This window comes from Osmerus eperlanus, chromosome 5, assembly GCF_963692335.1.
Source record: "Osmerus eperlanus chromosome 5, fOsmEpe2.1, whole genome shotgun sequence".
NCBI classification, from domain to species: domain Eukaryota; kingdom Metazoa; phylum Chordata; class Actinopteri; order Osmeriformes; family Osmeridae; genus Osmerus; species Osmerus eperlanus.
In genome coordinates, this window is record NC_085022.1 from 15,595,158 (window position 1) to 15,607,068 (window position 11,911).

General features: G+C 39.5%; 1 protein-coding gene across 1 annotated transcript; it reads left to right on the top strand.

Moving 5' to 3' along the window:
• The first annotated feature begins 1,464 nt into the window (after positions 1–1,464).
• Positions 1,465–8,260, top strand: LOC134021275 (sal-like protein 1). The gene is made up of 3 exons (XM_062461928.1): positions 1,465–1,643; positions 2,359–5,678; positions 5,860–8,260. The coding sequence occupies exons 1-3, from the start codon at positions 1,571–1,573 to the stop codon at positions 6,295–6,297; spliced, it is 3,831 nt and encodes a 1,276-aa protein (XP_062317912.1). The 5' UTR covers positions 1,465–1,570; the 3' UTR covers positions 6,298–8,260.
• The last annotated feature ends 3,651 nt before the right edge of the window (positions 8,261–11,911 follow it).

The window sequence follows — 11,911 nt, forward strand, 5'->3', positions numbered from 1 at the left end:
GAGGGCTAGGATAGTTTCATTAACAGGAGACGAACTTGACCAAGGCAAACGTGTAATCACTCACCATCTGTCAAATGATGTCATTGGAACAGATAGCACCCTAGAAACATTTTCCCAAGTTTTTTTTGTTGAAAAAAACTGCTACTTTTTCTTTCAATCTCATCTTGCCTTTTGGCCAGTTTGTGTGCATTTAGCAAACTATTCTGAATTCAGGATCTATACTATTCTATAGAACTAGGAATTGAAATTAATAGCATTAATCATAGCATTCATAAGCTTCTTTTGTTAGTACTTCGGGGACATTGTAAGTCACATCCATCTGAAGGCCAGATGGGGGTTAAACAACATTGTTTTCCTCAGCATTCATTCTCCATCCAAACACAATTTTTTCCTCACAAACAGTTACATTGTTGTAAAAGCTGCATGAGATCTAGCTGCGATGACAGAGGATGAAATCATGAAATTGACTCAATACATTTTCTGTTAGGCATATAACTGTCTGTTATCACTCATCTGACATCACCAGTTGGAGGTCGAAAATCCTACTTACAAATGTATTATCAGACTGACATTTACCCAGTATATTTTCTTTAAGTAAACTTACTGAGTTAGATAAAAAATAAAGTGATGTAATAAAGTGATGTTTTGGAGTATAATGGTCATGGGATGCAATTTTTCTTCCTGTTTGACACTCATTTAAAATACACATTTTTATAACAAATGCTCTTTGTCTTTACAATTGTATTAATACATTATATTTGACCAACCATTTTTTCATAGCTTATTTTGAAAGACTGATACAGGCTTTCATAATATTCTCTCTCAGTCACAATGTCCGTCACTGGAAGGCGTTTAAGAGGTTCTGTTATTGTTGACACAACTCAGTGTCAAATTGGCCCGCTGTCTGTTACCAAGGCCCCAAGGCATAAGATGTTTGTGTACGATCACACAACCCTTCATACTGTATCTAATGACGGCACTGTGCATGAGTCATAGGATGTACTGTAACATTGAGCACCTGGCTTACTGCCTGCCAGTCCCTACCTGTGAAAGAGGAGGATGAGACAGATATGTATTTGTGTATTTGGCTCTGTGACATGAATCAGCCATGAATCAAAGGATCTGGTGGACAGTAATTGTCATGTACACAGAACTTCAAAGGGGGAAGTGAATTCCTAACCTGTTAGGTAGCTTGTTCAGGTCACTTGTATTTTGTGGAGAAAATAAATAGTCACATTAAATGTATTGTAATGTGTTGTATTCATTCAAATACAATGTACAGTCTACTTAATATAGAACACCAATTGACTCTGCTTACGTAAACATAAATGTAAAAAAAGAAAGTTGGGGACTATAGACTACCTCACCTCTGTAAAGGACATTGATGGGCGTGTTGAGTGGTCAGTGCTGTGTGATCCACGAAAGCGAGTCCCGCCGTGCATGTTGAGTCAGCTGGCACAACTTGTAACCTAGTTCACAGGACGAGCTCTAGCTCGTTGCTAGATTCGACTATCGTAACTCCATTAAAGCATGTTTTAGTAACTTCGGCACTGATGCGGAGTGGGAAAGCATGTCGCGCAGAAAACAGGCAAAACCACAACATGTCGAGTTGGACCATAACATGTCTTTATCCGAAAACGTGGGTATGTTTCTTTTGGTTATTTATATTCGAAAATGTACATATTATGTAGGAAGTTAGTCATTCAGTTTTCCCCCTAAAGATTCAAAAAGCAATGAATGAACATGGTTTTGATAAAACTTACAGTATTTTACAAACATGTTTCGAAACATCGTTCAGATTTATTAACAGTATTTTATAATGTAGACTTTATCACAGCTATACTTGATATCAGTTACTTCTCAATAGTTCGTATGTTAGTTTTGTTTCGACTTTTATTCTCACTTCACTAATAACTTTATGACGTTTTCTACATTTTAATGTTGGATGAATGTATTGCCTTGATGACAGCATATACAACCAGTTTTTAACTACTATAGATTCTAGTTTTGTGGCGTAATTTACTATCTTCTTAATTTAGCCTGTCTTTCCTACTTACGTGTTTCATGTTTGTCTTTATTATGTGTGTACATGTGTACATGACCAAGGAGCAATGACAACATATCAGAGACTATCAACATCTCAATATTGTATATTTGTGCCTGACATCTTTTAAGTTATTTTTTTCTCCTTGGCTCATACAATTAGACAAAAAAAACTGTGAGAATGTGTAATGAGTTCCTGTGTTGTACAGTGTCATTACTATGGATAGTTATCATTCATGTTTTCCTTTCTTTTTTTATCTTCATATTCACATTTTGACTATGACAATGCATTTTTCCCCTCCTTGTGTATTTCAGGGGATGTGCAACTTTCTTTGACAATACCTTCCTCACTGGCCTTCAAGGGTTATGTCTGTAGCAGGTGCTGTGCTGAGTTTACTGAGCTGTCGGATCTGGGGGAACATAGGAGAGAATGCTCTCAAAATCATTTAGTCCTGATTGTGAATGAAAATGAAGACCCAGAGTTGTTTTCTGAAATGTTCTCTATTGGCTTCTCATCTCCTAATACACCGGGAGAACAGAGTGAAATGGTCAACAGTTTTGAAATTGAAGAAATCAATGATGTCCTTGAGGACCAAATGGAGGAAAGTGAAGAATCTATGGATTTTTCTGGAGTTAAAAGCAGCAATGGTAGTCTTGATAGACCAAGCAGCACCAGTGGCAGCAGCTGCAATGGCAGTAGCACTGAAAACATGACTGACAACATCTCATTTTCCTCCGTTCTCCCAACATCGCTACCTCAACCTAGCAACCCATCGGAAAAGAGAATGTTCTCATGGACCAACAGCAACGTTATTATTGAGAACCTTGAGAGCACCAAAGTTGCCGTGGCACAGTTTACACAGCTGAATTGTACTGACTTTAGCTGTACTGGTAATGGTAAGATGTCTGTCTCATCTCTCATGGAGCAGCTTTTGGCTCTGCAGTTACAGCAGATCCACCAGCTACAGCTAATTGATCAAATTCGTCATCAGGTTTTGTTGTTTGCCTCCCAGAGGTTGGAGATGTCAGAAGCAACCTCAAGCTGCACCCAGGACTTACCCTTGTCGAAGCAGGCCAATCAGCTCATGACCTTGAGCTCACATCTGTCCCAGCAGCTAGCTGCTGCGGCTGGTCTTACTCAGAACCTGGCCAGCCAGTCTACTAGTATTGGTCACTTTAAACAACTATCAGCAATGGTACAGGTAGCCAAGAGTAGTCCTGGTGATGGTACCCAGACTAGTTCAGAACCCTTACAAAGCATGGGTAAATTGTTGAACTCAGCCATGAGCAAGCAGCTTTCCAAGAAGCAGTCCACATTTGAAAACAGTCTCTACCCTAAACTGAATTTATCAGAGCAAAACAAGCAGTCCATAAGAGTATTTGGACCAGAAAGCTTTGTAAAACCATTGAATGACTGCAGTCCACCTCATTCGCCACAAAACAATCAACCAGCTGCTTGTACAATACCAAGTAAAAATTCGGAGAACCCCAATACTTTGACATCATTGGCACAGCAAATCCAAGGAAAACCAACAAGTACTACAGTTTTTGATCCCAAAATACCTTCCAAAGAGGCTTTCTTCAAACATAAATGCAGATTTTGCGCCAAAGTATTTGGGAGTGACAGTGCCTTGCAGATCCATTTACGTTCACACACTGGAGAGAGGCCATACAAATGCAACATCTGTGGGAATCGTTTCTCCACGCGTGGAAACTTAAAGGTACACTTTCAGCGCCACAAGGAAAGATATCCACATATACAAATGAATCCGTACCCTGTTCCAGAACACCTAGACAATATCCCAACAAGCAATGGAATTCCTTATGGCATGTCTATGCCCCCAGAGAAAGCAGTCACATGCTGGCTTGATGGTAAACCACCTATGATTGCTTTACCTACATCTACTGACTTGCTGCTTTCATCAAGATCCCCCAATCTTCTCTCTCTCATCAAGAAAGAGGAGCAGTCTGTCTCTATAAGCACACCTTTTAGACCAGAAATTGGTGACTTTGTTACACCAGAAAAGCATAACACCAACACTGACTTTACAGAGGCGGTAAAAAGCCCTAACCCTAGCATCAATCTAAAAAGTGAAGGTCTGAAACTCCCTTTGAACTTGGTCCCCAAAATGACCCCTAAAGCAGAAGGATCACCTGATCATCTAGCCACTGATATCCAGTCAATCCATGCTGATCCCAACAACATGAAACAGTTCAATACCAAGTATTCCTTCGGGGGAGTTCATCTGTTACAGACTTCTGAAACCTCCAAACTGCAGGAACTGGTGGAGAGCATTGACAAGAAGGTGGGTGACCCAAATGAGTGCATCATCTGTCATCGAGTATTGAGCTGTCAGAGTGCCCTGAGAATGCATTACCGAACACATACAGGAGAGCGACCCTACAGGTGCAGAGTGTGTGGCCGAGCGTTCTCTACAAAAGGAAACCTTAAGACACACCTTGCCGTTCATCGTGCCACGCCACCGTTGAGAGTTCAACACTCTTGCCCCATCTGCCAAAGAAAGTTTACTAACGCCATGGTCCTTCAGCAACATATCCGCATGCACACTGGTGGCCAGATCCCCTGTGTATCCCATCCAAACCAGAGCAATACAAAGTCAATGGTATCTGGAGAAGACTTGGACAAGTTTTCAGATGAAGAAATGGAGGACTTTCAAGACAGTGGAATCATGCCAAGGTTTGATTCATCATCCGGCAGCTCATCTCCATCTTCAGATAACTTGGCAGCATATTCCTCTGATGCTAAAGAGATTAGCTACCTTGGCAAAGTAATGACGACGCATGGCAACTGCCTGAAGGAAGTAACATTAACTGAAGAGGACTGCCAACTCTATGATTCAGCATCTCTTTCCGGTGGCCTGAAAGGCTTTGCAGGCCCTGACACTACACATTCAAGACAGCCTACATGTATGTCCCCAAACAAGAGTGTCTCTGTTGAGTGTAACCCTACATGGTTCCAGGATTCATACCATGCACAAATAAATTCAAGACCACTGCAGCTTAATTCCCCTGATATTGCATCCTTTGACCTAAAACCACTAAAAGATCTCAAGGACCCCTCAGATATGATTAACTCCTTCCATGAACAAGGCTTCTTAAAGAACACTGCATGCGATATATGTGGTAAGACATTTACTTGCCAAAGTGCTTTGGACATCCATTATCGAAGTCATACCAAGGAAAGACCATTCATTTGCACAGCTTGTAACAGGGGATTTTCAACAAAGGGGAACCTTAAGCAGCACATGCTAACTCACCAGATGAGGGATCTGCCTTCTCAGCTGTTTGAGTCTTCCAATCCCAGTCTTGCCTCCAATCTCATCCTGTCTGGCCAATCCATGAACTCTCCAATCATCATCAAGACAGAGGTAAATAACTTCCTGAATGTTTCAGGAAAAGAAAGAGACTCTTCTGGTTTGAGCACTTCCTCCGCCACATCAGTTGTTGATGCTCCAACACCTCGAAGGACGCCTAAGCAGCACTACTGCTTGAACTGTGGAAAGACCTTCTCTTCCTCCAGTGCTCTTCAGATCCATGAGAGGACCCACACCGGGGAGAAACCTTTTGCATGCACCGTCTGTGGAAGGGCATTCACTACCAAAGGAAATCTGAAGGTAGGCTACTACATGTCCACTTTCACTTCTGATTTGGAAACATATATAAACTGTTGTTTAGTTATAGCCTTCCCTATTATAAAGTGTTTAATTGTATACAGTACATTGAGTCCACCATTGTGTATGTATTGTAACTTGGCCTGATTTTGTTCATGTAATTGTTTCTCGCTTCCCATTTCAGGTCCACATGGGAACTCACATGTGGAACAGCACCCCAACAAGAAGGGGTCGCAGACTGTCTGTAGAAGGACCGTTGACAATTATAGGGACCCATCCTATGAGGCTCCCAGAACCTCCTCAAAAGGACATGATGGTCAGATCCAGCAATGGTAATTCCCTGTATCTTTGGAACCACTATACAGATTCTCTCTCAAAAACCTTGACAAAAAGGGCCAATGATATCTCAATAATTCAGGCTGGGGGTGTGTCCTATTGCTCTGGGCCAGTAGGAGCCAAGAGAACTTCACCTATTGGAGGCATAACTGTTGGTTTGGATAAGCTTCGCCACAATGACCACAACAACTCCTTAACAATGCATGGCAAGACTACAGCAGATAGTGAGAGGAATTACTGTTTCACACGTTTAATAGAAGAGAGGAAGGAAATGATTGCCAATTAGGATTATACTGTAGTTCGATTTGATTTTGGGAGGGTAGTTTATGTTCTTTAGAAAGTTGTTAAATATTGGTTATTAAACTATTGGAATTTATTTGGAGTCTCATAGAGAAGTATTCTCTTTCTAATGTGTTTTTTGCATTTTGTGAATTTCTGTGTTGAAAAAACCCTTCTTAATATTAGACTTTTCTACAGTAATTTTGAGGCACTTATGATGCTAAAAGCATAACTCTACATTTGAATTGCTTTTCAGTCAAAAAACCTCTGCTATCCAATTAATCATTCATGCCATCCAACCCATCTTAATGATACACCTTTTAGTACTTCAAGGCTAAGGTTGGGAGCATTTAGTTCATTTATTTTACAACTCCTAATGGTAATGGATGTTTGAATACTGCTTTGTCTCTGAAAGGTTATAATTTTAAAAAGCATAGGTGAATAGCTAAATAATCTTAAAAATGAATTGTGAAACTGTTTAAATTAATATGACTCATGTGTCTAGATATTCTGAGTGTTACGTTTCCAATGTTTAACCATCCCTTTAAATATGTGTTATTAACTACAGTTGTATATTGAGAAGGCATTGATATATGTGTAGCAATGTGTATGTTGTAGTTTAAACAGGTAGACTTGTTAGCATTGATATTTGTTTTTTCTTTATTTGTATTTTTTTTTTCACATTGAACATTTCAAATAAAGATGGAGCATTTACTTCATAAACATTTTACAATACTGCATTGGCAATTTTTGTAAAAGACAGACAACCTTGTTTAGTGCAATAGTTAATATTTTTAATGTTCACTGATAAAATGATATGCTCTTCAAACATAAAAATAAAATATTCAGAAGGGCAATGCTTTGATCATTCACATTCTTGTTTCTTTCCAAAAAACTCATAGGAGCATGTTTGTCCTGAAACCTGTTTACTCTGTCTAAGGTGTGTCCATGTGTGTAATTGGATGAGAAGATTTGTTGTGAAATTCACTTTAAGGTAACAGCTGATGTAGGGGAGTTATGCAAACCGGAAGTATCTGTATGTTTTAATAAAACTGATTGTGATTCATATCTTTCTGATGAAAACATTAGTTAAAATCAGTTATTCAGAATTACATGTATGTACAGTACAGTAGTTGATGTGTTTTGTATTTATCAAGCCTTTGTTATGATACTATGAGTGTTTTCAGGTATGGTGTACATGTACATCTGTGCAAAGTTCCTACTTGTGTCTGAATGAAAGTCAGTAATTATCTTAACTTTTTCTGAAATAAGTTTCATGTTTCAAAAATTGTAAAACCTGTCTGTTCAGCAGTGAGTCCCATCTTTATCTTTCAATTAAAACACAATTGAAATGCACCACAAATCTCCCTCACAGTCAGTGAAACATTACCCCAAAGAGTCAGGTGCCCCCTTCTCTATGGTAGTGTCCTGGTGAAAAACTCAGACGCCCAACATCTGACCAATAATAGACAACTTATATGTATTGACGGGCAAAACCACATTCATCGCACATATCAAATCCTCTGTGAAAGAGACAGGGTCCCTGTGCTGTCACAACCTATTATACATATCTCACAGTCCCACTGACCAGCTGACAGTGCCGAAACCTTAAACCAGCCGTCCGCCATTAGCATTAGAACATGAGTAATCAACTGGAATGAACCACTGGGAAAACGGGAACAAAACCCACCCAAAGCCATTCAAAGACACGTCTGCTAAAGACTGGTCTGAATCACATGCAGAGGCAGACACCGACAAGTACACAATCATACAGTATTCATACACACACAGACACGTGAACACAAAATCACAAACATAAAGGGTATGATACTGCACACATCAAAGTAAGTAATGGCAGGAATTGAATAAATCGTATGAGGATGAAAAGACGGCGAGGGCCTTTTGTATGGACCAGAAATAAGTTATTTTGTCATTGCAAACAATTAAATTTTAATAATAAACCAAAACATGCTTCCTTGTTTCACACTGCAATTATTTCCTTTTATGTTGCCTGTCACAACCGATACAAAGAAAACCCTGGACATTCGCAGAATACATTCCAAAATGATTACACCTCTGTCCATGATTGCATTGTGTAGAAATATGTAGTACCTGTGATTGCAATCTCTGTATTTCAGAGTACATGACAGGACATGAGGGATGGGAGGGGCATAATGTGCTTAACAGCTGACTTTAAAAACTCATCACTGGCAAACAAAAGTGCTTTTCTGATCATTGCATATTTCACGGCAAAACTCCAGAGGTCAGCATGTTGTTTGCAAGAAGGCAGTTCCTTTGTATGCATTTGAACAGTGATCATCACACTTTTGTTGCCGTGCCAGTGGAAATATTCAATAACAGAAGACCTGCCAAACTATACACTCCTCCCCCCTGACTAGTCTGTCTGATGATAACATTGTGATTATGGCTTTGTTGTCGGACGTGCCTGTTGCACAGATCATTTCTGATCACCAAGCTGAGGCAACCCTTTCATAGTGACTGGGGGCCGTGGCATTTGAGCCTGTCTTTCTAGAGAGAGGTTGGGGAGCTTTAGCAATGTTCGCACTTCTATCCTCTCACATCAATTCATGCTCCAATGAAGGGCCAGCTCAGGCCCTCAGTGTCAATAGAACAAGAAATATGTATATGTAATCTGGATCATATATACTAAGAATCAATAATTGTGTAAAATGAAATGGTCTGTCCTTTTTGAAGAATGTGCTCGGTCATTATCTCCTGTAACAAATCTTTAATTGAACCTCAATCACAGATATACCGTATATCAGGGTTTCATGCCGTTGTGTAGTGGTCTCAAAAGTGTTGATGGTGACCCTGCCATGTTGCTGAGAGATAATAGACAAAGATTCAGAATAGTGGTTCTCACTGTTACATGTTTTGTATCCTCCATATTCATGCTTACACATGATCCTCATCACAGACGTGTGTTTTACAAGTGTCCTTAAACCACCCTTTGCTTTTAATTAGTACAATACATTCCAGTGCTAGTATATGTATAGTATATCAGTGTATTTAGTCTCCATTCCATTAAACCCACTTCTACAAAATGCCAATAGTGTCCAACGTACCTTTAGAGTTATTCAAAAAGAGTCCTTACTAAAACTTTCCTTAATAAATCTCTGGTCAGGTGTAGAGTGTATAGGTTATCTTGGCCTCAGGGCTGGCTAGTTCTCCGTCCATCTGAATATCACTCAACACCTGTCATTTTAACCTCATATCCCAGCAAAACACCTGATCTCCACGCACTAAAACACAACAGTCCCTGCATACATGTTTTGATGGATGATTATGGGTAGCCTCTGGCTACCAGAGCGGTGCTACACCTGGTTGGCATTCCCTAGGTTCGGTTTAGGTCCATTTTGATGTACAAGAGACGTGACAGTGTTTCATTTTGCCTAGAAGGACTTTGAAGTCTTATTCGTATTCTATGATAATTTGTGTGTGATAAGACTATCAAAAACATTGTCTGGGAGGATTAGGTTTTTCAAAGCCGAGGCAACCTTAAGACTACCAAAAAGAGAGACAGACTTTTCAAAACGTTCTTTAAATCGATAAACTCATATTTTTATGCATAACCCTCCCTCCTTAGCATGTCTCAAAGGCACGTGAACACACATTCAGCTAACCGCAAAAAGCTTTATTAAAAGTAGTTCCTTGATTAAGACTGGATATCTAGTGCATACCAAACTGACTGTTGTGGGTCTAGTGGATTCTTTATTTAAATCAGTTTCTGGGTTTGTATTGTATTGTGTGGTAGGAATGTGGTAGCGAGAGTAGTGCGAAGGGGTCAAGTCACTGATCCTTCCCAGGAGATAGGAGAGAGGATCAGAATATCTGCAAGATTACTAGAAATCTTAAATATTAGATTATTCAAAATATTAAAAACAAATTTCACAGATCAAACACATGGTACTAATTCTGACATTGTCTAGACTTTAGGAGAATGGGTGGCTCACTCAGAGCTGATAAGACCGTCCACCACTGAAGCAAAGGATGATGTGCACAATGACAAACACACTGTCTCCCTCTATCTTCACCTCACCTATTATCAGTAACCTATAATATAAATATGCAAATCCATTGCATGGACATTACAGTCTTCACTAGGGGCAATTCATCTCCCTATAGCTTACATTTACATGGTAGAGAAGGACCATGCATCATTGTATGTCATTTTGAAACCAAATATTAATCAATTGTTCAAGCCTGAATTGGTCCGGTGGTACATGATGTACAACGAGGCTCACAGAGTTAACTCTGACGTGCATATTCAGCCGCTTTTTGGGACATAACATGATCATTCAGCTATGGCATAAAAATTCAGTAAGGCCTGAATTCTGCCCTTTTCACTTAGGGGCATAGTCAGGCTGGGAGCCTATCTGCTAAAGAGATCACACGTGGGATCCCACTCAGCCATTTAACCTTGAATGGTCATACCCTTACTAAACACAGCACCAATAGAATATATACAAAGAAATGCTAAATAGAATGCAGACACGGTAGTGTAACATGCTGTTCTTATCAACGTTATACAATTTTACGGACACCACACAATATTTACTCTAATGTTTTGTTCTTAAAAAGTAAAATAACTTTAATACAACTAAAATGTTTTTTTTTACAGTTGACCACAACCAAATATACAATATCCTACTGTGACCTTACACAAATGTGAAGACTCTCTCACCTCACAGTCATATTTGTATACTGTTTCTGTGCAGCTGGGCTACACTGCCCTGGCAACAGCTGGACTATGGTGTCATGCTGTGAGGGTACGAGAGGGGGGGCTGGAGTCATTGACTATGACTGACTATGAATTCTTCCCATAGCACACTGCCTGCCTGGCACACACTGGCACTTCCATTGTTCCAGGAATTATGACATGGGCAGCTGGTTGATATGATAATTGAGAGTAAGTTCTTGTGTGGGTGTGGGTAACTCAACACTGCTGACGTATACCTAACCCAGTGGAATTGCACGACTCACTGACTGCAGTTACAATTTAAGTGTTATGACAAAGAATATATTATTACGCCTTTAGAACAGCCTACATTTGAAATTATTATAATTATATGAAATTATGAAATTATATTAAACAGACACATCTGATTGAGATCCCATGGTATACTGCAGTTTTATTAGGCATCCAACATTTATTCAAAAGGGAGAGGGGAATTAAAAAGAAAAAACTAAACCATCTAACTGGAGTTTATGTGGAAGTGCAATCATGGCGCTCTTCGGCAGCTGATTTTGGTGGATTCATAGTTATTCATAGATCCCAAGGTCGCACTCATGAAAGGTAGCCTGTCCCTGATTCCATATTTAGTATTTTGCACAAGTTATTCAACAGTAAAATTGATACTGAGCACATTTTCAGTTGAAGATAAGCCACACTTGCAGGATCTCTCACCCTGGTAAAAGACCTGTGGCAATTATATTTTGCATGCAGCATCCCCAGTGCCCATTCAGTGCCCTTATTTTTCCTTCATTTTTGTTTCCCAATTATATTTTACTGTAGTTTTAGAGCAAATATAAAGGATTTTAGCACAAATACAGAACAAATCTTGTCAATAAAGCCATAGGTTATCTCTTAGATAAGAGTG

Coding starts and splice junctions, on each gene's coding strand:
- LOC134021275 (XM_062461928.1), top strand. CDS start 1,571: ATGTCGCGCAGAAAACAGGCAAAACCACAACATGTCGAGTTGGACCAT. Junction 1,644..2,358: donor GTCTTTATCCGAAAACGTGG/GTATGTTTCTTT, acceptor TGTGTATTTCAG/GGGATGTGCAACTTTCTTTG. Junction 5,679..5,859: donor CTACCAAAGGAAATCTGAAG/GTAGGCTACTAC, acceptor TTCCCATTTCAG/GTCCACATGGGAACTCACAT.